The 26,335-nt window shown below is 43.2% G+C and overlaps 1 protein-coding gene and 1 pseudogene across 2 annotated transcripts in view; both read left to right on the forward strand.

Moving 5' to 3' along the window:
- The first annotated feature begins 4,208 nt into the window (after positions 1–4,208).
- The window catches only part of NR1I2 (nuclear receptor subfamily 1 group I member 2), a 40,194-nt gene continuing 18,067 nt past the window's right edge, over positions 4,209–26,335 (forward strand). The window contains exon 1 of one of the 2 annotated variants that reach the window (XM_057301870.1): positions 4,209–4,303. In XM_057301870.1, coding sequence (XP_057157853.1) covers positions 4,209–4,303 — 95 coding nt within the window. Of the gene's footprint in view, positions 4,304–22,730; positions 22,836–26,335 lie in introns of those variants that run through there. The other variant, XM_055110334.1, reaches the window with a different exon arrangement.
- LOC103782725 (prohibitin 1-like) lies at positions 13,444–15,233 on the forward strand (annotated as a pseudogene).

Raw genomic sequence — 26,335 nt, forward strand, 5'->3', positions numbered from 1 at the left:
TTCCAAATAAGTTTTAGATAATTCCATATATACCAAATACCCAATTATCTCTTTGCTGTCAAAGGGTAATTTATCCTCATCATGACACTTGCCATCATTACAAGTTTAAAGCCTAAAAATGAAAAGAGGTTTCACACATTTAAGAGCTAACTCATTTAATAATAAATCAAAAGTAAGTATGAGTTTCATTTAGTAGTAGCATGAGCTAGTTGCAGGGAAGGTCCTCTCAAGGTAGTCCTTTTTCTTCTCTTCAATAAAGGCAGAACTCTATTAAAGCATATTAGTAAAAACCATATTTAAAAGAATTACTACACTGAACTGAGCAGCCACCAAATGCAATTGGTACCAGGTGATATAAGGGCTTCTGCTCTCAGGGGGCTTATAAGCAACTAAGGCAGGAAGTCACAGATATCATATTCTGCAGTGTAATTTACAGATGAGGTGAAAACAAAGTGTTCCAAAATTTTAAGAGAGACATTGGAATTCTGACCACAAGTGTAATTTATGGAGCCTCAGAGTAATTATAGGATCTGGAACAGCTAGTGCTCAAATTTAGTGGTCCTCCAGTTGCTGGAATCTGCGATTTCTGGGAAGTTAAACTTTGCGTCACTGCTTCTACTTGTGATAAAATGAAACCGCTTTCAAAGAGAAGATTCCTATTCCTGGCCTTTTTGGGTAACTTCTACTACCTCCACTTAAGGATGAAAAGGGAGAAAGTTCCTCCAAGACTGCCTCATGGGGATCAGAGTGTCATCTCCATGCTCCTGCCCTAAGTGCCCCTGTGCACACCCCAGAGGGAGGCTAAGAGATTTTTGAGAAAGACCATGTGACTGGCTGATAAACACCTATTTTCCTCAGATTCCACCTGAATTTATATCATCAGTGCATCACTCTTTTATTTTGTTCTCTCTGTTCCTCTTTTTAAATATTAATATTCTCTGGAGAGGGGTAAAACATTAAATGAATTCACACTGAGGAAACTGGCCAGGTACAATGGCTTATGCCTGTAATTTCAGCAATTTGGGAGGCCAAGGCAGACAGATTGCTTGAGCCCCAGAGTTTGAGACCAGCTTGGGCAACATAATGAGACCTCATCTCTACAATAGAAAAAAAAAAAAAAATTAGCCAAGCATGGTGGCACACACCTGTAGTCTCAGGTATTTGGGATGCTGAGGTGGGAGGATTGCTTGAGCCCAGGAGGTTGAGGCTGCAGTGAGCCATGACCATGCCACTGCACTCCAGCCTGGGTGACATAGCAAAACACTGTCTCAAAAAAAAAAAAAAAAAATGAAACTTTTCAGGCTGATCAGATCTGCTTTTCTCTGATGAGTTGCTTAGGAGCTCTACATTTCTGGTTGCTGCAATAGGCAAAGTATAGAATGGAGGTCAAGGCCTCAAATTTCTCTAACTTCCCAGCTGGGCTTGAGAGTGACTCAGGCCCTCAACTGAGGGCATTAGTAAGCTGTCCTTAAGAACGAGAGTGTATTTTCTGGCTGTATTCTTAACTCATTTCACTATAGAGCCATGCCTGATATTAACAGTGCAGTGCTAGACTAGAGAGGCCTGGCACTCCTACAGCCTTCTCCTGTCTTCTAGCTGGGACTTCACACCACAGACCCAGAGGAAAAGAGACCCAAAGATCCCTGCAGAAACCTGAGAATATTTCCTTTACCTCAGTGGTTTCATAATCTGTTCTTAGTTTCCTGTTTCTGCTGTAAATAATTCACTATATTTTTAAGAGAGAGAAGGCCAGGCCCTTGTGAGCCAGAAGGGATTTGAGAGATGATGAAAGCTACGTATGTTACCCATAACCTAAGGACTTCCGGCAAGGTGGCCTACCTGAGCTGCAGTCATGCCTTTTTTCCCTGGACTTGGAGATACCTGTCAGTGCAGAAAGGCCTACTTTTGATCTTGGAAATAAGTTTCCTGGGGTGAGTTCTTAACCCTTTCCAGCTTTCCCACCCTCTTTGGCTGTAGCCATGGCCTTCTGATCTGTGTTTCTCAGGGGACCTGCAGGCCCCAGATATAGCCCCATGCTGTCCTCCTACCCCAGAGCACACTGTTCAGGCTACTTCCACTGGGACTGAAATCCAGTATTTCACTTACTCTTTTTCTTTCCAATATCCTTATGACATTCAATATTTCACTTACTCTAGGTCCTCCCTGCCTAAGGCCCAAGTCAACTTTCTGTCCAGTGGGATTTTTAATCCAGTGCCTCCTAGCCCTAGCAGAATCCCATGTGGATAATCAGAAATGTGACTGAAAAAAGGACAGAGCCCTATGGCTGTGGGTCCCAGTCCCCACTGCTGGCAGTAAGTCCCCAGCAGTGAGCTGTGTAAGCACCTTACATTCTGCACTTGGTTGAAAACAGCAAGGCAAGCATCCGCTTGAGAAATGTTAACCCCTAGGAAATCCCAGCCTCAAGTCTTTCTCATCCCTTGGGAAGTGCAAATTGGATAGAGGAGAAACCAATGAAAAACAAAACAAACAAATCATACTTAGATATTCTGGCTTTTCTCACCAGGGCTGGATTAAAGCATGTACTTCAAAATAATAACAACTTAAGTCAATAAATAAATGTAAGGAAGTCCAAATGTTCACCTGAAGACAACTGTGGTCATTTTTTGGCAATCCCAGGTTCTCTTTTCTACCTGTTTGCTCAATCGTGGTCTCCCTCTCCCTCTCTTGTTGGGGCCCATGCCCCTGCTTTACTGTTGCCAGAGGCTTGTACTTGTTTGCCTTTTAGGTAGGAGCAGTTACTTCCACTCCCCTCACCTGCCATAAAGCATCTTTGTAAACAAAGCAAGTAGAAGAAACATATCCTGGTATCCACCACATTCGGCTTTTGTTGATTCTGTTCACTTGGGAGCAGCTGCTGCTAGGGAATAAGAAGGTTGAGGCTGAAGAGTGAGGACTCTTCAGCTCCCCCCTGGCAGGACCCGGGAGAGGAAAGAGCCCTCAGCTGGTCCATCCTCCCCACTCCTGGTCAGCCTTCTGTTCTGAGATCAAAGTGGTGGGGTCACATTCTCGAGAACTGTGCTCAGCCCCCTCATCTCACACCCTTTCCCTCTCCCTGTGTGCCTGCCTCCCTCTTACATAACCATGCTGGTGATTGGCACCGTCATAAATCAATACTTTGCTCACTTTCACATCAAGTAACACTATCCAGGGAGGTGGTTTCAACAAAGGAGGAAGTATAAGGAGATCTAGGTTCAAATTAATGTTGCCCCTAGTGGTAAAGGACAGAGACCCTCAGACTGATGAAATGCGCTCAGAATTACTTAGACAAAGCGGATATTTGCCACTCTCTTCCCCTTTTCCTGTGTTTTTGTAGTGAAGAGACCTGAAAGAAAAAAGTAGGGAGAACATAATGAGAATAAATACGGTAATCTCTTCATTTGCTAGTTCAAGTGCTGGACTTGGGACTTAGGAGTGGCAATGGAGCCGCTTAGTGCCTACATCTGACTTGGACTGAAATGTAGGTGAGAGACAAGATTGTTTCATATCCGGGGAAATCATAACCTATGACTAGGACGGGAAGAGGAAGCACTGCCTTTACTTCAGTGGGAATCTCGGCCGCAGCCTGCAAGCCAAGTGTTCACAGTGAGAAAAGCAAGAGAATAAGCTAACACTCCTGTCCTGAACAAGGCAGTGGCTCCTTGGTAAAGCTACTCCTTGATCGATCCTTTGCACCGGATTGTTCAAAGTGGACCCCAGGGGAGAAGTCGGAGCAAAGAACTTACCACCAAGCAGGTATGGTTTTTCTTTCTTTCTCTTTTGCTGGGTGCTGACCGCCCTTCAGCTCCATCCAAAAGATGTGTGTGAACACAAATATACCTTCTGTTTGAGGTCAGCCTCATAATGGGTCGTGAATCATGTTGGCCTTGCTGCTGTCTCATTTCTAGGGTGGAAAAAAAAAAAGCATGAAAACAATCACTTAATGTTGAGCCCCATTACTGATGCTCTCTGGTCCTGCACCAGCCTCCTAGAAAAATCACCACAGGAGAAGCCTTAACTACTGCATGAGTTACCACAAGTCACACATACAACCAGCTCCCTGTTACAGGGCTGGAGTCCCTGGACCCAGGAAATACCACCTCCAAGGACTGTGGGAGCTGGGGACTATGGGAACTGGGAGCAACTCAGTCCTGATTCCTTTTGGCCTGCTGGGTTAGTGCTGGCAGCCCCCTGAGGCCAAGGACAGCAGCATGACAGTCACCAGGACTCACCACTTCAAGGAGGGGTCCCTCAGAGCACCTGCCACACCCCTGCACAGTGCTGCAGCTGAGTTGGCTTCAAACCAGTGAGTTTTCTACCTCTACTATTGAAAGGGCACCTTGTCCCACAGAACCGAGTCTTGCCTGCATGTGGTCAGTGCCACCAAGTCCTTCTTCTCTCCACATTACGGCCCAGCTCGGCTGAAGCTATGGCCAGGGGCACTGCTTTAAGGCCACTCCATATCTAGGACAGGTCAACGGACACCTCTGAGGCCACTGAGTCTTGACTCAATGAATCAGCTATAACAGGCACTATTCCTCTCCCACATGGCCTCTAATGATATGGCCAGAGTTGAAAGGATGCTAACGGAGGCCTCAGAGGCTTATTTAATCAGTTGGTTAATGGGAAAAAGTATTTTGTGGTACACAAATACGCTTTAAAAATATTTTAGTTATGTCATAAAAGTCTAAACCTGGGGTTGACAAACTATGGCTCACAGGCTAACTCTGGCCCACCAGCTGTATTTATAAATGAAGCTTTATTGGAACACAGCCATGCCCATTCGTTATGTATTGTATATGGCTGTTTTTGCCCTACAACATCCTTTCAACTCTGGCCATATCATTAGAGGCCATGTGGGAGAGGAATAGTGCCTGCTATAGCTGACTCATTGAGTCAGCAAAATTGACCAATTGCAAAAGAGACAGTATGGCCCACAAAGCCTAAAATATTAATTATCTGGCCTTTAACAGAAAAAGTTTGCCAACTCCTGATCTAAAAGCTGTCAACTTGTTCCAAAATTATTATGGAATAAACCCAAGACAACCACAAAACTGACTAGACTAGGTTTTTTAGGTAATAACTTTTTAAATTATAAAGTAATACATGATTTCATGCTCCTTGAAAATGAGAAAGCAGTATAGATAAACCTAAATTCACCTTTGGCCATTCTGTCAATCCTAATCTCCAGTTTCCCCAAAAGTACTTAGTGTGATATATTTACTGCCAGACCATTGTGTCTGTGTGTGTGTTCATCTATGCATAGATGGACTATTAAACCTATCTGTTGCCATGTTGTTCTAATTCTGTTTTTCCACTCAATAGCATGACTTGGAGACTTTCCATATCTGTATAGAGCTCTACTTCATTTATTTTAACTGCTACGTCATATTTCACAGTGTACACTTCTTTTATTTAGCAGTTTTCTTTTCGATAGATATTTAAGCTTTTCCAATTTTTCAGTCTTACCAATGAACCTCACTGTGTTTGTCTGCTTCTAGACATGTGCAAGTATTGCACTAGAGGAACTACTAAGACGTTGAATTGCCACATCACAGGATATATGTGGTTCAATTTTTGGCTGCCAAACAGCCCTCCACAGTACCCGAACTGACTGTACTCCCACCAGCAGAGAAGGATAGTTACTGTTCCTCCACACTCCAAATAATGCTTGCTGTTTATTCAGTATTTTATTATTTTTTCCATTGAATTAGTGCAAATGACAACCCATTATTTCAATATTTTAATTTCCCTGATTATTAATGAAGTTGAGCATTCTTTTTATAGGACCCCTCTTGGCCATTGTATTTCTCTTCTTAAATTACCTATTCATATCCTTAGCTTATTTTATGTCAGATTTTTTTTCTTCTTTGTAGGAGTTTTTTATTTATTCTCAATGCAAATTATTTGATATGTGTGTAATATTCTCTCTAAGCTTTGTTTAAATCATACTTTTTAGCCAACAGAAATTTTTACTATTATTGTTGTTGTTATTTTGATGTAGTTGAATCTGTTAGTTTCCCTCTTTCTGGATTTTACTCTTTGAGGCTGATTTTTAAAAGATTTCTCAACTTCCAAAATTATGAAGCTACTTTGGTGCACCTTCCTGTAATACTTTTATTTAAAAAGTTAGTCTTTATTCACCTGGCACTTATTGCAATACATTATTTCAATACTATTTATTGAAAAGTCCATCTTTTTCCTATTTGTTTGAAATATCATCTCTATCATGTACTAAATTCCCACTTACACATGTCCATTTCTGTGTCCTTTTGTATTTATTTCCTATTCCTGAGCCAATTTCCACTATAATGTTTACCTTTTCTACTTGATTTTTTCCCCCAATAAATAGAAAATCTATTTTGTGTTTTGATATTTTGCCTAGTTACCTTATGGAATTCTCTTAATAGTTATAAAAGCTTATCAGTTGATTCCTTTGGAATTTCTAGTTAGACAAACATATCATCTATATATAGTAAGAGTTTTGCTCCTTCCTTTCCAATCTTTACAAACCTTAATTTTTTGTGTCTTATTGGTTGTTCTTTGCCATTCAGCATAATGCTGAGTAGTAGCCATGAAAGTAGATAGTCTCAGAAGTGATGCATACAGTTGTGTGGGTTGTATACTGCACAATTCTAGGGGATACTGTTTACAAACACTTAGATGTCCTAGGCATTCTTGTCATGTTCCTGATTTCCATTTTTATTTTGTACTATGAACTCATTTGGAAACTTCTCTTTGGGATTCATTGAGATTGAAATTGTTTTCCTCTAGAGGATTTATTTTTGCTTTTGCCAGGAACCTGAGGACAGAACTAACTGGGACCACCATAAGCTTGGGGTCTACTGGCCACACAAATAGTGAGAATCCTGACCCAAACTTACTTGATTGCAGGCCTGTTGTTAAGAATTTCAAAGGAGACTTTTCTTTTTGCTCTACCCAGAGCCAAGGCTGAGAAGGCCTGGGATAGACCTGTCTCCCTCCATGGTTTCTACTGAGGATGTCACCCTTAGGGGATCTTGAGTTTATAGTCTATGATCTGGTTAGGCTCCAGGCTTTGTCTCCTATTCTCCCATTAAAATCCAGGCCCCAGGCCTACAGGAGTCCAGAAAACTCCAGGATGATCATGACTTCCCTTTCTCATGCCTCTGGCTTAGCATAATCTTATAAATTTTGGCCTCTTGAGACTTCCTTTACTTTCCTACCAGCTCAATCCTGCATGAAAAATGACATTCTTAAAAATTTAGTATTTCTAGGTGCTGCATACCAGGAGGATTTTCTGTAACCAACTTCTCCATCATAGTGCCAGCAATAAAATCTTTATTTTTTATTTTAATGAGATTGATTCTAATGCTTCTCCAATAAGATACCTCGTAAAAGTGTTTAGTAACTATTCCATATCAAGTTAGTGAAGCTCTCTTCTATTCCTCTTGGTTAACCAAGAATTTTAAATCATGAATGAATATTGAGTTTTATTAAATGCTATTAAGCATTGATTAATTTCCTTATCGTATCTCCATAGTTAATTATATAGCTCATCCCAAGGGTGATAGAAGCAGAGATGATCCAATAGCCACTAGGACCCTTGGAATGCAGACCCATGATTTTTCCATTAAAAAGAACAATAAATTCAGGGAACGTGGACAACATTAATTCAAATTCTTAGTGTGGTTGCCACATTCTGTTTGTTGAGCCATCAGACTCTTGCCCTCACACTTCAGATATTGGTGTCCCGGGCACAACCTGGGGAGGACAGGAGGAATGTGTAGGGAACCTCTCTTGCATACAGGGGCTTTTTAGGTGGCACAATTTGAAGGGGGCTGGGAAAAGTTCCCTGCAACACCTGCTGAACCTCTTTGAAACATCGATATAACAAACTGAATATCCAACTGGAAATTGACATAAAGAGACATATCCAAATCCCTCATGTAATGTTTGAAATAATTTTCCTGGATCTGTGTAAGTTCCAAAGAGTCAAACTATAAAACCACAGGCAATACTGGCACTACACATGCATTGATAAGACATAGGCAGTTAACTCAGAGGCCACTGTGTCCTGTTAAATATTGGAAGAGGGTACTGTGTGTACTTATGACCTGGGCTGGTGCCAGCTCTCAACCCTGATCTGTGTCTAGTAACCTTCTGACCTCTTGGATCTGATGACCAAGTCCCAGGAAGCATAAAGGCCAATTTTCATTTATGGCCCCCTGAAGAGAGCAGCTGACTTCTCTTTCTTGAATTCACAAACCGTGACTTTGGCTATCTGAGTTTCCTCTGGAGGCCTGCCCCATGCCAGGGCCAATGAGGAGGCTTTTGTTAATAATACTTGATTTGTTTCATAAAGAATTTAAAACATATAGCCTCATTTTGCCCCCATGAATTCTGTGAAAAAACAACTTGCATCATGTATCTATTTACATGACAGGAAGAATCAGAATAAGGGAAAAGAAAAGATGTTCTGGCCAGGCATGGTGGGTCATGCCTGTAATCCCAGCACCTTGGGAGGCCAAGGCGGGTGGATCACTTGAGGTCAGGAGTTTAAGACCAGCCTGGCCAAAATGGCGAAAACCCATCCTACTAAAAATGCAAAAGTCATCCAGGTGTGGTGGCACACACCTGTAATTCCAGCTACTTGGGAGGCTGAGGCACGAGAATCATTTGAACCCAGAAGGTGGAGGTTGCAGTGAGCAGAGATCATACCATGGCACTCCAACCTAGGGGACAGAGTGAGACTGCTTCCAAAAAAAAAAAAAAAAGTTCCGTCATTAATTGACTTCATGAACTGGAACACACCCCAGAGCCCCAGTTTCCTCATTTGCAAAAGGGATAATAAGAACTTCCCTGACCCCGACTCCCTTATTCAACTTGGGATAAGCCCTGCCCTGCTGTCCTCACAGGCACCTTGACATGAAGTTGTAATTTTGAAATCATTTTGTAAACAGCAAAACTTGTGCAAATGTGAGTTAAATTCACCAAATGTCTCCCTTCACTGAACAACGTCAATGGTTTTATAGGCATCACTTGCCTGCATCTTAGAAATTCAGTATTCTTATATTACATTCCCCTTACCTGCTTTTTTCTCTTTATCCTCTGGCCAGTTCTGCTATTAATATGTGTGTGTGTGTGTGTGTGTGTGTGTGTGTGTGTGTGGTGTGTATGTGTATCTTGGAGATAGTAGGATGATTATATATATATTTAATTATGCGTGTGTGTATATATATGTGTGTATACACACATAATTAAATATATGTAATCGTGTGTATGTATATGTATGTATACACACACACATAATTAAATATAATCCTGCTATCTCCAAGAGTTTCTATCCCAAAGATTATGGTTTTTGTTTTTTTATCCATTTACCCCCTTTTACTTAGACTCTGTTGCTTCAACTTCAAGTTGCCCACTCTTCTCTTCCCATAATCTCAGTGACCTGGTTCCAAAGCTTGTGCTTTGACTCATTTGAAGACTAAATGTATCTGTATGTCCTCCCCACATCCTTTTCCTGGGAAGGAACTATCTCACCCTCAAATGTATATTGACTTTTAAAAAAATTATTATTATTATTATTTTAAGAGACAGGGTCTTGCTGTGTCACCTAGGCTGGAGAGCAGTGGTATGATCATGGCTCACTGCAGTCTCAAACTCCTGGGCTCAAGCGATCCTCCCGCCTCAGCCCCCCAAATAGCTGGGACTACAGGTGTGTGCCACCATGCCCAGACACTTTTAAAATTTATTTTTGGTAGAGACAGAGTCTCACGTTGTTGCCCAGGTTCATCTGAAATTCCTGGCCTCAAGTGATCCTCCTGCCTCAGCCCCCCTAAGCATTGGGATTACAGGTGTGAGCCACCATCCCTGGCCATCATTATACAAATTTATTTATTTATTTTCATTTGATTGAGACAAGGTGTCATTCTCTTGCCCGGGCTGCAGTGCAGTGGGACAATCATGGCTCACTGTAGCCTTGACCTCCTGGGGTCAAGTGTTCTTCCTGCCTCAGCCTCCCAAGTAGCTGGGACTACAGGAACATGTCACCACACTTGGCTAATTTTTTATTTTTTTGTAGAGATGGCATCTCACTGTATTGCCCAAACTTGTCTCGAACTCCTGGCCTCAAATGATCCTCCTGTTTCAGCTTCCGTAAGTGCTGGGATTACAGGTGTGAGGCACTGTGCCCGGCCTGTATATTGACTTTAAACAACAATTTATAATGTGAGTCACTTCACATATCTCTTTGATTATTTATTTTATTTCCTAGCACCATAAAGTTGTTTTTATTGACAAGATCATCTTCTCCATGCCAGTCTGTTTGTGTACTGCCAATTTTCTGTCTGGTTAGTTGGATGTCTTAGGTCCTGCTACTACTGCAAGTGTGGACTGCAGACCCATAGCATCAGCTCACCTGGGAGCTTGTGAGATGCTGAAGCTCAGACCCACCACAGACCTACTGAATGGGAATTTGCATTTTCATAAGCTCCTGGGTGATCTGTATGTACTTGAAAGCTGGAGCATCACTCTCTTAGATTGTAAGCACAGGCTCCAGGTTACCTTAAACAGGGGCACTTCTGAAGCAGGCATGGGAGAGAAGGAAGGCAAAAATCTCAACTGCCAGGGCCCTGATCTCCTAGAGATTAAAATGTAGTTCAGAACTCAGGTTGGGATCAAATGCAGTTTAATTGACATGGTTATCTTTTTCTTCCTGATTGTAGTGCTTTTAACTACTGTATTAGTCCATGTTCACATTGCTGATAAAGACATACCTGAGACTGGGTAAGTTACAAAGAAAAAAAGGTTCAATGGACTCACAGTTCCATGTGGCTGGGGAGGCCTCACAAACATGGTGGAAGGCAAACGGCATGTCTTACATGGTGTCAGGCAAGAGAGAGAATGAGAACCAAGCGAAAGGGGTTTCCCCTTATAAAACCATCAGATCTCATGAGACTTATTCACTGCCATGAGAACAGTATTGGGGAAACCGCCCCCATGATTCAATTACCTTCCACCAGGTCCCTCCCACATATGTAGCATTATGCAAGCTACAATTCAAGATGAGATTTTGGTGGGGACACAGCCAAACCATATCAACTACTGATGTTACTTTCCTTTGTTTCCTTTCTTTCTGCTGCTTCTCCTCCTCACAACTTCTGTTTCCTCGGGCCCTTCCTGCTTCACAGCTTCCCTGTCCTGCCTTCTCTCTGAGTGCACTGTGGCTGCCATGCACAGGGCAGGACTGAGGCACCCCAACCAGTCTACTATTTTGGCTTCCCTTTCAATTTAAATTCAATTTAAATATTATTTAAATATTTGATCAACATTTATTTGGTGATGTTCTTTTTTTAATTTGTGGTAAAATATACAGAAGGAGCAGGATTGAAAAATTAATTAATTCTGGTAAAATTCAAATAACAAATTTTACCATCTTAAGCATTTCTAAGTGTATAGCTCAATAATGTGAAGTATATTTTCATCGTTGTGCAGCCAATCTCCAGAGGTTTTTCATCTTTTAAAATGGAAACTCTACCCATTAAACAACTCCCATTCCCCTCACCCCACAGCCCCTGGCAACCACCATTCTACTTTCTGCTTCCATGAGCTTGACTACTATACCTCATATTTGTCTTTCTGTGACTGGCTTATTTCACTTAGCATAATGTCCTCAAGGTTCATCCGTATTGTAGCATGTGTTAGAATTTCCTTTTTTTAAGGCTGACTCATATTCTATTGTAGTATGTCCCATGTTTTGTTTATCCATTCATCAGTTGATGAAATTTGGGTTGCTTCTACATTTTGTCTATTGTGAATAGTGCTGCTGTGAACATCAGTGTACAAATATCTCTTCAAGACCCCGATTTCAGTTCTTTTTGGATATACATCCAGAAATGGTTGCTGAATTATATGATAATTCTATTTCAATTTTCTGAGAAATTGCCATATTGTTATCTATAATGGCTACACCATTTTTACATTCCTACCACCTGAGTCCAGGGTTCCCATTTGTCTACAGCCTTGCCAACACTTGTTATTTTCTGTTTATGTGATAGCGGCCATCCTGAATATAAAGTGATGTTTCATTATGGTTTCCCTTTGCATTTGCCTTATGATTAACGATGTTGAGTACTTTTTCATGTGCTTGTTGGCAAGTGATGTTCTTTTAAATGTGTACTATGTTCTTTATGGTCAAAATAAGTAATTTATTCTGTGTAATTTTCCAAACCACACAACTTCTTGGAAGGCATGTTTAAGTGTTCACATAATAAAACAGTACATTTCTTCCTTGCAAACAGCCCTACACCACATATTTTTCCATTTCTGGCTCTGTCTGCCAACTTCAATGGGCTGTCCTCAGGGTTGGGTTGGCTGGAGTGGCCCTGTGTGACAGGCATGTGAGTGTCCCTGAGCACCGTACAGATACTAGTCTGCATTGTCAAGGAGTGTTTTAAGTCTCCACCTCAGGGTGATGACTGCTTTGGTAGGAAAGGAGGCAATTTAAAATTCACCTGATTTCTGATTCATTCCAATAATGTTTTGGTGTCTTTGAATATGGCAGCCCCCTGGGCAGCAGTCCAGCCAGCAGACCTTATAACTTAGCTCTGTCTGTATGTCTGACATCCAGACTCACTAGAAGAGGATCTAAATGGGTCAGGGAATTACCTGTCCCTGGGACAGAGCAATTACACCATCCCTCACAGGCCCCAGAAGGCCTATGGACCTTTCTTTGGGCACCAGGAGCTTCTCTGAGAGCAGGTTTGGGGTGGGCTTGGCCTCCAGACTGACCTCCTGCTGCAACGTCAGGCTAGATTAACATCTATGAGAGTCTCCTGTACAAGGAGAGGTGGGAGGCTGTGAACACTCCTATGTAACACCATTTGTCCCCTTGTGTGATTGCTTCACCAATGTTGACAGCTCATGTGACACACCTGTCTTCTTCTGATGGAGGAAGGAAGTAATACCATTTTCTATCAAAAGCATTCTTTGATCATCCCTGTCCTAAAAAAAAGTTACTTGATGGGTCTCTTGTCAAAATCAGTGATATGGTTTGGATATTTTGTCCCTTCCAAATCTCATGTTGAAATATGACCTCTAGGCCGGACTCAGTGGCTCACAACTGTAATCCCAGCACTTTGGGAGGCCGAGGCGGGCAGATCACTTGAGGTCAGGAGTTTGAGACCAGCCTGGCCAACATGGTGAAACCCCATCTCTACTAAAAATACAAAAATTAGATTTGGAGTTCAGAGTGGAAACAGGTGTGAGAGGGTTCAACAGAAGAAAACATAGCTGCCAAGTGTTTGAGTCCATCGGCAAGTTTGGACTGGCCTTAGCTGTTGCAGAAGGCATGGTGAACTCTGCCTTATATAACATGGATGCTGGGCACAGAACTGTCATCTTTGACCGATTCTGTGGAGTACAGGACATTGTGGTAGGGTAAGGGACTCACTTTCTCATACCATGGGTACAGAAACCAATTATCTTTGACCACCGTTCTCAACCACGTAATGTGCCAGTCATCACCGGTAGCAAAGATTTACAGAATGTCAATATCATACCGTGCATCCTCTTTGGGCCTGTCACTAGCCAGCTTCCTCGCATCTTCACCAGGATCGGAGAAGACTATGATGAGCGTGTGCTGCCATCCATCACTACTGAGATCCTCAAGTCAGTGGTGGCTCGCTTTGATGCTGGAGAACTAATCACCCAGAGAGAACTGGTCTCCAGGCAGGTGAGCGACGACCTTATGGAGCGACCAGCCACCTTTGGGCTCATCCTGGACGATGTGTCTTTGACACATCTGACCTTCAGGAAGGAGTTCACAGAAGCAGTGGAAGCCAAACAGGTGGCTTAGCAGGATGCAGAGAGGGCCAGAACTCACTGGCCACTGCAGGGGATGGCCTGATGGAGCTGTGCAAGCTGGAAGCTGCGGAGGACATCACGTACCAGCTCTCTCGCTCTTGGAACATCACCAATCTGCCGGCAGGGCAGTCCGTGCTCCTCCAGCTGCCCCAGTGAGGGCCCACCCTGCCTGCACCTCCATGGGCCAACTAGGCCACAGCCCCAGTGATTCTTAACACTGCCTTCCTTCTGCCTCCACCCCAGAAATCACTGTGAAATTTCATGATTGGCTTAAAGTGAAGGAAATACAGATAAAATCACTTCAGATCTCAAAAAAGAAAAAAAAAAATTTAGCTGGACGTGGTGGCATGTGCCTGTAATCCCAGCTACTCGGGAAGCTGAGGTAGGAGAATCACTTGAACCCAGGAGGCAGAGGATATAGTGAGCTGAGATTGCGCCACTGCCCTCCAGAGTGGGTGACAGAGGAAGACTCCGTCTCAAAAACAAAAAACAAAAAAAAGAAATGTGGCCTCCAATGTTGGAGGTAGGCCTAGTGGGAGGTGTTTGGTCATGGGGGTGGATCCCTCATGACTGGTTTGGTACCCTCGGTAATGAGTGATTCTCACTCTTAGTTCATACAAGAGCTGGTTGTTTAAAGAGCCCAGCACCTCCTCTCTCTCTTGCTCCCTCTTGCTGTGTGACATACCGGCTCCCACTTCACCTTCCACCATGCTTGGAAGCTTCCTGAGACCTCACCAGAAGCAGATGCTGGTGCTACGCTTGTACAGCCTTCAGAAGAATGAGCCAAACAAACCTCTTTTCTTCATAAATTACCCAGCCTCAGATTCCTTTGTAGCAATACAAAATGGACTAACACAATCAGATCTCACTGTAACTCTGGAAACTTGCTGCCCACCCATTCTCTTCTAGCCAAAGTCCACTTTTTCCCCTCCAGAGTTACCACAAGGAAAATGAACAGCCTCAATCCTTACCACTCAGGCAAGATTAAAGAGTTACAGTGCAGCAGAGAGGCAGGACAGGACCACCGTGGGCCAAGCGATCCCAACTCTGCCCAATCAGTGGAGGCTGCCTTCTGGAGGCTGTAGGGGAGGATCAGTTTCCTCACCTCTTCCAGCTTCTAGATGCCATGGCAATCCTTGGCTCACAGCCCCTTCTTCCATCTTCAAAGCCAGCAACTTAGCATCTGACCCTTTTTCCACATTCCGTCTCTTTCTCTGATCAAACCCAGGAAAGCTTTTCTAATTTTAAGATTCATGTGATTAGACTAGGCCTGCCTGGATAATTCAGCACACTCCCCATCTCCAGGTTCTGTACCCTCATCACATCTGCAAAGACCCTTTTGCCATATAAGGAAACATATTCACATGTTCTGGGGATAAGGGTGCAGACATCTTTGAGGGCCATTATTCTATCTACCATAAGGACACGATCAAAAACATTATAGAGGCATGCCAGGCAATTAATTAATGAAAGTGTTATGACATTTTTCTGAATTCTGTGATGTTGTTACTTGTCCTTTTTAATGTTTGTCATTTGTTGTGATTTCTTTTCTCATTCTTTCTTACAAATATTCTCTTTGGTACGTAATTTTGTATTTGTAATTTCGTGTTTTTAAAAATTATTTTTTAGACAGGGTCTCACTCTGTCACCCAGGCTGGAATGCAGTGGCACAATCCTAGCTCACCACAGCCTTGAACTCCTGGGCTCAGGCAATCCTCCCACCTCAGCCTCCCAAGTAGCTAGGACTACAGGCATGCACCAACATGCCTGGCTGAGTTTTTTTGTTTGTTTGTTTTTTTGGGGTGTTTTTTTTTGAGATAGAGTCTCACTCTGTTGCCCAGACTGGAGTTGTGTGAACATGGCTCACTGCAGCCTCGACCTCCTGGGCTCACGTAATCTTTTCATCTCAGCCTCCTGAGTAGCTGGGACCACAGGTACGTGCCACCACACTTGGCTAATTTTTAAATTTTTTTGTAGAGACAGGATCTCACCATGTCACCCAGGCATGTCTCGAACTCCTGGGCTCAAGTGATCCTCCCACTTTGGCCTCCCAAAGTGCTGAGATTATAGGTGTGAGCCACTCACCCAGCCTTTTTTTTTTTTTTTAAGAGATAGGGTCTTGCTATATTGTCCAGGCTGGTCTCATATTCCTCACAATTGATCCTTCCACCTCAGCCTCCCAAAGTGCTGACATTAGAGGCATGAGCCCCCACACCTGGCCTATATTCTTTTTTCTTAAATAGGACTGCCCAGGCCAAGCGCCATGGTTCATGCCTGTAATCCCAGCATTTTGGGTGGCCAAGGCAGATGGATCACCTGAGGTCAGGAGTTCAAGATTAGCCTGGCCAACATGGTGAAAAACCTGTCTCTACTGAAAATACAAAATTAATCTGGTGTAGTGGCCCATGCCTTGCAGTCCCAGCTACTTGGGAGGCTGAGCCAGGAGAATTGCTTGAACCCAGGAGGCACAGGTTGCAGTGTGCCAAGATCGTGCCTTTGCACTCCAGCCTGAGTGACAAGATTGAAACTCTGTCTCAAAATAAGTAAATTAAATTAAATAATGTAAAATAAAATAAAATAGGACTGCCCAAATTGTGTAAGCCTCAGAACCCACGTAAGCTGACTAAAGGGCACCTCTACTTGCCCATTGACTAACCTGAACACCAGATGAAATTGCTCTTCCAAACACCACTAGCTGGGGAGTTGGCTCTTGGCTGGGGTTGGTCAGTGCACAGGCCAGTAAGGGAGCTGGGCAAGTGCAGAAGTGGAGACTAGCTGTGTCCCAGACAGCGACTCTCCGGCTGTGACCCTGGAGAGTCCTTTGGCAGGGCAAAGTGCAACGTAGGCAGAACTTAAGGGATGCCTCAGTAACAGATAAGCTTTGTGTGCCTGCAGGGGGACGGGAAGAGGGTGGGGCAGGAGAGGGAGATAAAAGGGCTCTGAGGCATTGTACTGTGAATTCCTTCAGTCTCCTGCTCTGTTCAGCCAGTCAGCCCTGCCTCCCTTGTTTAGGACCACACAGCACTGCTGGGTGTCTGCCTTTCCTTGTGACTCTTCTCTAGCCTCTGCATGGCCAGCAGCCCTCTTCTTTTCTCCTACTCTCTTAAGAAACATGCCCACCACCTGCAGTTTCTCTGGGCTCCCCGTTAATCCGCCTTCCTCATCTCCTAATGCTGCCTCCTCCCTCCCATTGCCGGTGCCTGGAAATAGTCAAGGCTGGGTTCTGTTCTTTTGCTTGAATTTCTTTCACTTGGCTTCTTGACTCTTTCTAAACTACAATCACCCCATTCTCACTGCCTTAGTTTTCCCTCACTCTGTGTTTCTCAAACTATATCCCACCATGCCCTGACAAGGGCTTCTCTCCTGTAGATCTTCCCGTTTCTAGTATTTTGCTAGAAATATATAGTGGGATTTTCTCCTTTGCCCTACATCGTCACTAAACTTCCCAACCTAACAGGCCGTGTCTTGCACCTTCTACTGATCATTTCATTCTTTCTTGCACTAAAGATGACCACTTCCCATGTCTGTACCCAATTCCCATTTGGCCCAAATGTATCTGCAGCACTCACCCGTGTTCTCACGCCGAGTCTCTAAATATTTGACTCCAAAGGTCACTAGTGGATCACCTCCCTGCCTCTCACTTTCCCCCAAGGCCCAAAGTCTTCTCCCAGCACTTCCCTTTAGTCCTTCTCTTCCTCATGTTTCTTCTGTAGGGGGAGGACCATGTTCAACTTTGTGATTTTTTTCTAGTTTGTAGTTGTGATCTACCCTGTACCACTGAGTCATCTCAAATCACTTAAACACTCACACCAAGTGTGCCGCACTTCACGGCTTAATCCCCTATTGATCAGAAAACCCAGGTCCCTGGAATTGAAGCAGGGTCTCATTCAGCCTGACATGACCTGAAATTTCTCCCTGACTCCTTTCCCAGCCCCAAGACAGGGGACTTGCAAGAGTCCCATTGTTGAGCCTACTTGGAACCCACTGTCCTCCATTGGTCATGTTCCACCCAGCAGGTTCTGTCTAGTTCTAATCCTCAATGCTGCTTCACATGCCTTCCTTGCTCCATTGTCCAGCCCTGAGCTCACTCAAGCCTTGTACTGCTCTGCCCTTTTCCCTTCCCTCCCAACCCTATTCCTCTCCTCTCTACATACTCCTGGGAGCCTTGCTCCTTCTGTAGCAGAAACTTCACACACATTTTCTTTCAAATTCTCCTCCATTGCTATCTCCAGTTGCACCGCTCTTCTTCATTTCTTTCCCTCCACATTCAAACTTGTCTTCTCTGGAGGGCATGCTCTCCTGGGGGCTCCCCCTGGTCCAGCCTCAGCGTGGCGTCTGCCTTTCTGGTTCCTTCCCACCTTCTCTCCCCTCACTTCTTGCCCTGCCAGATCTGTCTATGGCAACAGCCCTTGCAGCAGTGCACTCTCCTCTTCCTCTTCATGCCCAAAGCCATGTCAGCCTCTCTCAGCAGCTTCCATTTTATTGTAGGCACACTAAGCATAGAGAAGTTAGTGAGTAAAGTGAGTTAGTTCAACATCAGTGGCAAGGGCTAGGACATGGCTTCCTGACTATGACAACAAGACAATGCCCACTATATCTCCAGCCGCCGGGAGCAAAAAACAAAGTCCTCTGACCTCCAGGAGGCTGCCGGCCTGTTTGGCAGCCAGCAAACAGGCCGGCTGGGTCCTGTTTGGTAACAGTCAGTCATTCCCATGTTTATGTGTGTGTCATTCATGGAAGACCTCCCTTCTCCCTTTAATAGGGGATTTGGGGCCTCTTAGCAAATGAAGTAACTGCACAAAGCTGTGTGTGTGTGTGTGTGTCCCCTTCTCATTCTTATGAAGTCCTAATGCTCCTCCACTACCCCCAAACAAACACAGGGGATCTTATACTGAAAATCAGCATTCACAGAAAGGAAATGGCCTCATGAGGAAGCAGCAGGAACAACCTGTTTATGGGAGAGCTCAGTGGGCCAGGCAGGAGGTGTCACGGCCCTTCCTCTGCGTCTACCATACCTCCTTCTTCAAGCTGTTTAGGTGGTGCTCTGGGGTGTCAGCCTCCAGGCATTCAGCCATCAGACTCTTACTCTAAAGAGGAAAGGGAAAACTGAGGAAATACAGACAATTATAGAGGAGAAAATGAAAATAATTCCAACCCCAAATTCATCACTATTTCAATTCTATATATATACGTATCTACACACACACAGATACATACATACATATCTCTAAAAGATAGCATATACAGGACATTATTATTATTGTAGTTTTAAACCTTCAATATTGTTTTATATGCACCCACATATTTACCCTTTTTAGTTCTCCACATTCCCTCCTGAAGTTCCATGCTCCCCACTGGCTTTTGCCAGGACAACTTTCTTTGGTATTACTTGTAATGCAAGTATTTGCTGGCAACAAATTCTTCAGTCTTTGTCTGAAAATGTCTTTATTTTGCCTTTACAATAGAAGGATAATTAAACTATTGGTCAAATTCTTGGATAGCAATAAAGATATTAACCATTGTCTTTTCTGTTTTACAATTTCAACTGAAAAGTCAACCATTAATCTTAATTTTATTTCTTTGTGGTTAATTTTTTTTTTCTGGGTATTTGTAAGATTAGTTTTCTTGTCATCAATTCCCAGCAATTTTACGATGTGTGGGTAGGTATGTGTGTTTTTAATCCTTTCATTGGTTTCAAAAACTTCTTGGCAAGTGTGTTTTCCCAGATTGCTTCTGTCCGATTCTTGTGTCCGTAACATATGTTAGGCTATGTCACTGAGTCTCGTGTGTCTCTTACGCCCTGTTCTTTTCTTAATGCTCTTTTTTGTTTGTTTCTGTGCTTCGGTTTATATATTTTCTGTTGACCTAATTTTGAACTTACTATCACTGTCTGTTGCTGATTCAATCTGTTGTTAAAACATCCAATGAGTTGTCAGTTTCAGATATTGTACTATTAATTTCTGGAATGTCCAGAAATGTCCAGTTGATTATTTTTAAAAATAGCATTATTGAGAGATAGCTTATGTATCATAAAGTCTAATCATTTAAGTGAACAATTGAATAACTGTTAGTACATTTAGAGTTGTGCAGCTATCATCAAAATCTAATTCCAGGACATTTCTATGCTCTAAAAAGTACTCGGGAGGCTGAGGCAGGAGAATGGCGTGAACCCGGGGGGCGGAGCTTGCAGTGAGCCAAGATCGCGCCACTGCACTCCAGCCTGGGCGACAAAGAGAGACTCCGTCTCAAAAAAAAAAAAAAAAAAAGAAACCTCATGTTCATTTGCAGCCACTCTCTATTCCACTGTCAGCCACAGGCAACCACGAATCTACTTTCTCTATGGATTTGCCTTTCCTGGACATTTAATATAAGCGGAGCTATACAAAATGCGGTCTTTGAGTATTATTTCTTTCACTTAGAATGTTTTCAAGGTTCATCTGTGCTGTAGCATGTATCCTTCATTCTTTTAAACTGCTGAATAGAATTTCATTGTATATTAGTATTCCAGGTGCATTCCACATTTTATTGATCCACGAACCGGTTGATGAATATGTGGGTTCGGTTTTGGGCTATTATGAATAATGCTGCTATGAACATTTGTGTGCAGTTTTTGTGTGTGGGCATAGGTTTTCATTTCTCTTGGGTGGATATGTAGAAGTAGAATTGCTGAGTTATGGTGAATGTGTTTAAAATTTTAGGTAACTGAGCGATTGTTTTCTTAAGTGGCTGCACCATTTTACACTCCTGCTAGCAGTGCATAAAGGCTCAGTTTCTCCACATTATTGCCGATTCTTACATCTTTTTGATTTGTAGCCATTCTTGTGTATTGTAAGAGGTATTTCTTTGTGGTTTCAATTTGCCTTGCTCTAATAATCAATATTCTTGAGTATATTTTCACATGTTTATTGGTCATTCATAGCTTCTTTGGTGAAATATCTATTTTAATCTTTTGTTCATTTTTAAATTGGGTTATTTGTATTTATATTATTGAGTTGTAAGAGTTCTTCATATATTCTGGATACAAGTCCCTTATGGGATATGTGATTTTTAAAATATTTTCTGTCTGTGTCTTATCTTTCTACTTTCTTAATAGTGTAGAAAGCACAAACATTTTCAATTTCAATGAAGTTCAATTTATCAACTTTTTTGTGCCATATTTTTTCTGATTAAAAAACAAACACAAACAACAAAAAAACTTTTAAAAGACAGGAATAGAATAAGTCTTCCGAATGTAATATGACAATCTGTCTTACCAACCACCAGTAATATGCTTTATAAGGAAAACTAGGCTGGGTGTGGTGGTTCATGCCTCTAATTCCAGCATTTTGGGAGGCTGAGGGGCATGGATCACCTAAGGTCAGGAATTTGAGACCAGCCTGGCCAACATGGTGAAACCCCGTCTCTACTAAAAATACAAAAATTAGCTGGGCGTGGTGGCAGGCACCTGTAATCCCAGCTACTCAGGAGGCTGAGGCAGGAGAATCGCTTGAACCTGGGAGGCAGAGGTTGTGCACCACTGCACTCCAGCCTGGGTGATGAGACTTTGTCTCAAAAAACAAACAAACAAACAAACACACACACACACACACACACAAAGACATATAATACCCGAAGCCTTCACGCTTTTGGTGTCATATCTAAGAAATCTTTCCCTAACCATAAGGACTTATTCCTATGTTTTCTTCTCAGAGTTTTATAGTTATAGCTCTTACATTTAGGTCTATGATTTTGTGATCCATTTTGAGTAAATTTTTGTGTATGGCACGAGATAAGAGCTTTAATTCATCTTGCATGTGAATATCCAATTTTCCAAGCACCATTTTTTAGCAAAGCTGGCCTTTCCTCCATTGAATTGCCTTGCATTTTTACCAGAGATCAATTAATGATAATAGTAAGGGTTTATTTCTTGAATCTCAATTATGACCCATCAATCTCTATATCTGTCTTTATACTAATGCCACATTATCTTGGTTATTTTAGCTTTGTTGTAAGTTTTGAAATCAAAAAGTGTAAGTCCTCCAACTTTGTTATTCTCTTCCAACATTATTTTGGCTATTATGGGTCTTTTACTTTTCCATAGATCACAGTTCTCCTTTGAAGCTTTTCTTGCCTTCATCCCTTTGTCTATATTATCTTCCATTTATTTTTCATTAATCATAGGGTGTTTTTTGGTCATTTTTTTCCCCTTTTTGTGGAGAATGCGGTCTTGCTGTATTACCCAGGCAGGTCTTGAACTCCTGGGCTCAAGCCCTTCAGAGCGTATAGGACAAGATGCCTCTGGATGTGGTCAGAGTGGCAGTAAGGTTCCTCGGTCCATTCTTCTATAGCTGGAATTGAAATGGCAAGAAAAGGAGTGAGGGTCTTAGGGAATCACTTCCTGCCTGGGAACAGAGAGCTACATTAAAGGAGTCCCATGGCATGGAGGGACCCTGTCTGGGGTGAACCACCTAGGAAAAAGTTTGCAGGCAATCATGGAAATGAAGAAAGTTTAATAAACGGTTTACCCACTCAAAGACAAACCTTGTGAAGGATGCAGCATAGCACTGAATTAAGAACACAGGTTTTGGAGTCAGACTGACATGGGTTGAGATTCTGGCTCCACCTCCTCCCAGCTAAATAATGTCAATGAATCACTCACCTGAAGAGGAGAGGGGCTGTGTGTGCTCAGTGCAGCCTGACAGCGCCTTCAGCAAACTGACAATTTTAGTCATGTAGAAAGACTAAATTCATTGATTTATTCACTCATTTATTAAATAAATGAATTATATTCTTCCTTTCTGAGAACATAGTCCTTAGCTTTAATACTTACCCTGCATACTGGATTTTACAATTAATTATCTTTGCAAAGGCCTCTCTGAAGAAGTGTTTACTTTCACTCAGTACAGGAGATGATCCTTTCAACCCTCTTCTGATGAGATTTCACCAATTCCTAAGCACCGTGAGAAGCAGGTGGAGCCCTCAGAAGCAAACTCAGTTGTATTCAGTTAAAGGTACACATCTAATTGGTCTCCCTAAATTCGCATGAAAGAGAGATGTAGCTGGCACACCTCAGACACCCAGTCACTGTCATTTTCCTGCCCAGAGGGCAACATTCTGTAAAGGAACAGTGATGGAAGAGTGGCATGGGAGCAGGACTGCAGCTGCTGGGCTGGCTCCCCCATCACCCCAGTTCAGATCTATTTCTAACCCAACTCCAGGGGTTCCGCTTCCATTATTTCTTGCCGTGTAACAAATCTCCCCTAAACTCACTGGATTAAACCCACCACTGTTTCATTTTCTGACATGATTTTCTGTGTTGGCTGGGCTCAGCTGGGGAGTTCTTCTGCATCACAGGACCTTGGCCGAGGCTGCAGTCACCTGGAGGCATAATTGGGCTGGGGAGTCCAAGAGGGCTCACTCACACATCTGCTGTTTGGTGAGGGTGGCCGGGAGGCTGGGGTGGCTGGTCCTGTCTCATCGGTGTGATCTCAGGCCTCTCCCTCTTCACATGGCCTCTCCACATGGTCTCTTTGGGTGGTCACTGAGCAGGGTAGCCAGACTTTGTTGCATGGTGGCTTAGAGCTCTCCAAAGACAAAAGCAGAAGCTACCAGGCTTCTTATAGCATAGGCCCAGAATTGTCTCTTCCCCACATTCTATTAACTAAGCAAGTCACAGACCATCCTAGACTCATTATGGGAGGGGGCTGCACAAGGGTGTGAATCTTTTGGGGCATGGCTCCTGGGGGCCACCTTGGATAACAGCTGTAATGGGTTCTCTAGCGGGGGCTTCATAAGCATATGAGAGAAGGAACCACAGAATGTGCCAGAGTCGGCTTGCTTAACACTTGGGCAAAACAAAATGAAAGTTATACAAATACCGCGGAATGAGATTCTGGCATTAATTCTACTATCTCCTCATTAAGAAATTGGGGAAAGTGTAAATTAGACATGATTTAAGTAAATGTCCTTTTTCTGGTCCTTTGGTGACATTTCTTTTATCTTCTTGGTCCATGTCACCTGTGGGCTTCTCCTGTGATTCATGTAGTCATGTTGTACTTGTCACTTCCATTATGGGGAAGAGCATTTATATTTATTGCGAGAAAGCAGCATCTCACCATCTTCAATTGTCCAAAGTTCATAACTGATGTGCAGAATCTTTGCCAACTGTCTCCATTGCCCCAGGTGCTGCTATCCCTCATGGCTCCTGAATGATGCTGAAAATGTAAGGGAGGTTGGTCTCTTCTAATGTACACTCTGAAATACTATCCTGCTAATAACATTTTCTCTGCCTGCCTGTGATGCTCTTTGATTTTGGAACACTCTTTGTGTCTGTGAACAGTTAGAGGGTTTTGTAAAGTCCCTGGGTTTTTGTCATAAGCGTGACTTCCAAGTTATTTGGAATACATAACAGAATATATCTGGTGTGTAGTAGATGCTCAACACATGTCTGTTGAGCAATATGATAAATGTCATGATGATTGTTATGAGGAATAAATGAGTGCCATGTTCTGAATGTTTATGTTTCCCCCAAATTCGTATGTTAAAATCCTCATCCTCAGTGTGATGGCTTTAGAAGGTGGGGACTTTGGGGGGTGATTGGCTCATGAGGGTAGAACCCTCATGATTGAGTTAGTGTCCTCATGAATGAGACCCCAGAGGCCGGGTGTGGTGGCTCATGCCTGTAATCCCAGCACTTTGGGAGTCTGAGGCAGGCGATGACTTGAGCCCAGAAGTTGCAGACAAGCCTGGGCAATATGAGGAAACCCTGCCTCTACTAAAAATGAAAAAAAAAAAAAAAAGTAGCTGGGTATGGTGGCATGCACCTGTAGTCCCAGGAGGCTGAGTTGGAGGATCGCTTGAGTCCAGGAGGTAGAGGCTGCAATGAGCTGAGATCACACCACTGAACTCCAGCCTGGGTGGCAGAGTTTTTTCTTTTCTTTTTCTTTTTTTCTGTCTCAAAAGAGAGAGAGAGAGAGAGAGGTCCCAGAGACCCAAAGAGCTAGCTGGCTAGCCCCTTTCACTATATGAGGACACAGGGAGAAAGTGCCATAGATGACAAGAAGCAGGCTCTCACCAGACATTGAATCTACCAGTGCCTTAATCTTGGACTTCTCAGCCTCCAGAACCATGAGAGATAAATTTCTGTTGTTTATAAGCCACTCAGTTTCTGATATTTTGTTATGGCAACCTGAATGCACTAAGACAATGAGTGACCTTTTACAAAGGACCTGAATAATCATTATTTTCCATTTTGGTATCTGTTCCATCCCGTATTCTCTAATACAAAATCTGTCCCAAAATACTAATCCTGAACCTAAGATTGCTGCAGCTACCTGCTGAAACCATCTTTCTCAGTGTGCTTTTTTTTTTTTTTTGAGACAGAGTCTCACTGTGTTGCCCAGGCTAGAGTGCAGTAGCGTAATCTTGTCTCACTGCAACATCTGCCTCCCAGATTCAAGCGATTCTCATGCCTCAGCCTCCCAAGTAGCTGGGATTACAGGCACGCGCCACCACACCCAGCTAATTTTTGTATTTTTGGTAGAGATGGGGTTTCTCCACGTTGGCCAGGCTAGTCCTGAATTCCTGGCCTCAAGTGATCCACCCACCTCAGCCTCCCAAAGTGCTGGGATTACAGGCATGAGCCACCACATCCAGTCCCACAGTGTCTTTTAATATATTTACATTTAATGGCCAGGCACGGCGGCTCACTCCTGTAATCCCAGCACTTTGGGAGGCCAAGGTGGGCAGATAACGAGGTCAGGAGATCGAGACCATCCTGGCCAACATGGTAAAACCCTGTCTCTACTAAAAAAATACAGAAAAATTAGCTGGGCGTGGTGGCAGGCACCTGTAGTCCCAGCTACTCGGGAGGCTGAGGCAGGAGAATGGCGTGAACCTGGGAGGCGGAGCTTGCACTGAGCCGAGATCGCGCCACTGCATTCCAGCCTGGGCGACAGAGCAAGACTCCGTCTCAAAAAATATATATATACATATATATTTACATTTAATATATTTACGTTTAACTACCAACATAGTTGGTATCTTTTTTTTTTTTTTTTTTTTCGAGACGAAGTTTTGTTCTTATCGTCCAGGCTGGAGTGCAGTGGCGCGATTTCGGCTCACTGCAGCCTCTGCCTCCTGGGTTCGAGTGATTCTCCTGGCTCAGTCTCTCAAGTAGCTGGGATTATAGGCGCCCGCCACCACTTCCGGCTAACTTTTTGTATCTCTAGTAGAGGTGAGGTTTTACCATGTTGGCCAGGCTGGTCTCTAACTCCTAACCTCAGGTGATCCGCCTGCCTCGGCCTCCCAAAGTGCTGGGATTACAGGTATGAGCCACCGCACCCAGCCCCATATTTGGTATTTCTACCATACATCTGTGTTTTCTATTCGTCTCACCCTTTCAGTTTCTTAACTCTCTAATTGCCTTCTTTTGAACTTTTTTCCTTCTATTTTTTCCTTTCTATTAGCTTCCAAGTTATGCATTCTATTTTTGGACTTTTAGTGATAACCC

Source organism: Pan paniscus, chromosome 2 (genome assembly GCF_029289425.2).
Source record: "Pan paniscus chromosome 2, NHGRI_mPanPan1-v2.0_pri, whole genome shotgun sequence".
Taxonomy (NCBI): Eukaryota; Metazoa; Chordata; class Mammalia; order Primates; family Hominidae; genus Pan; species Pan paniscus.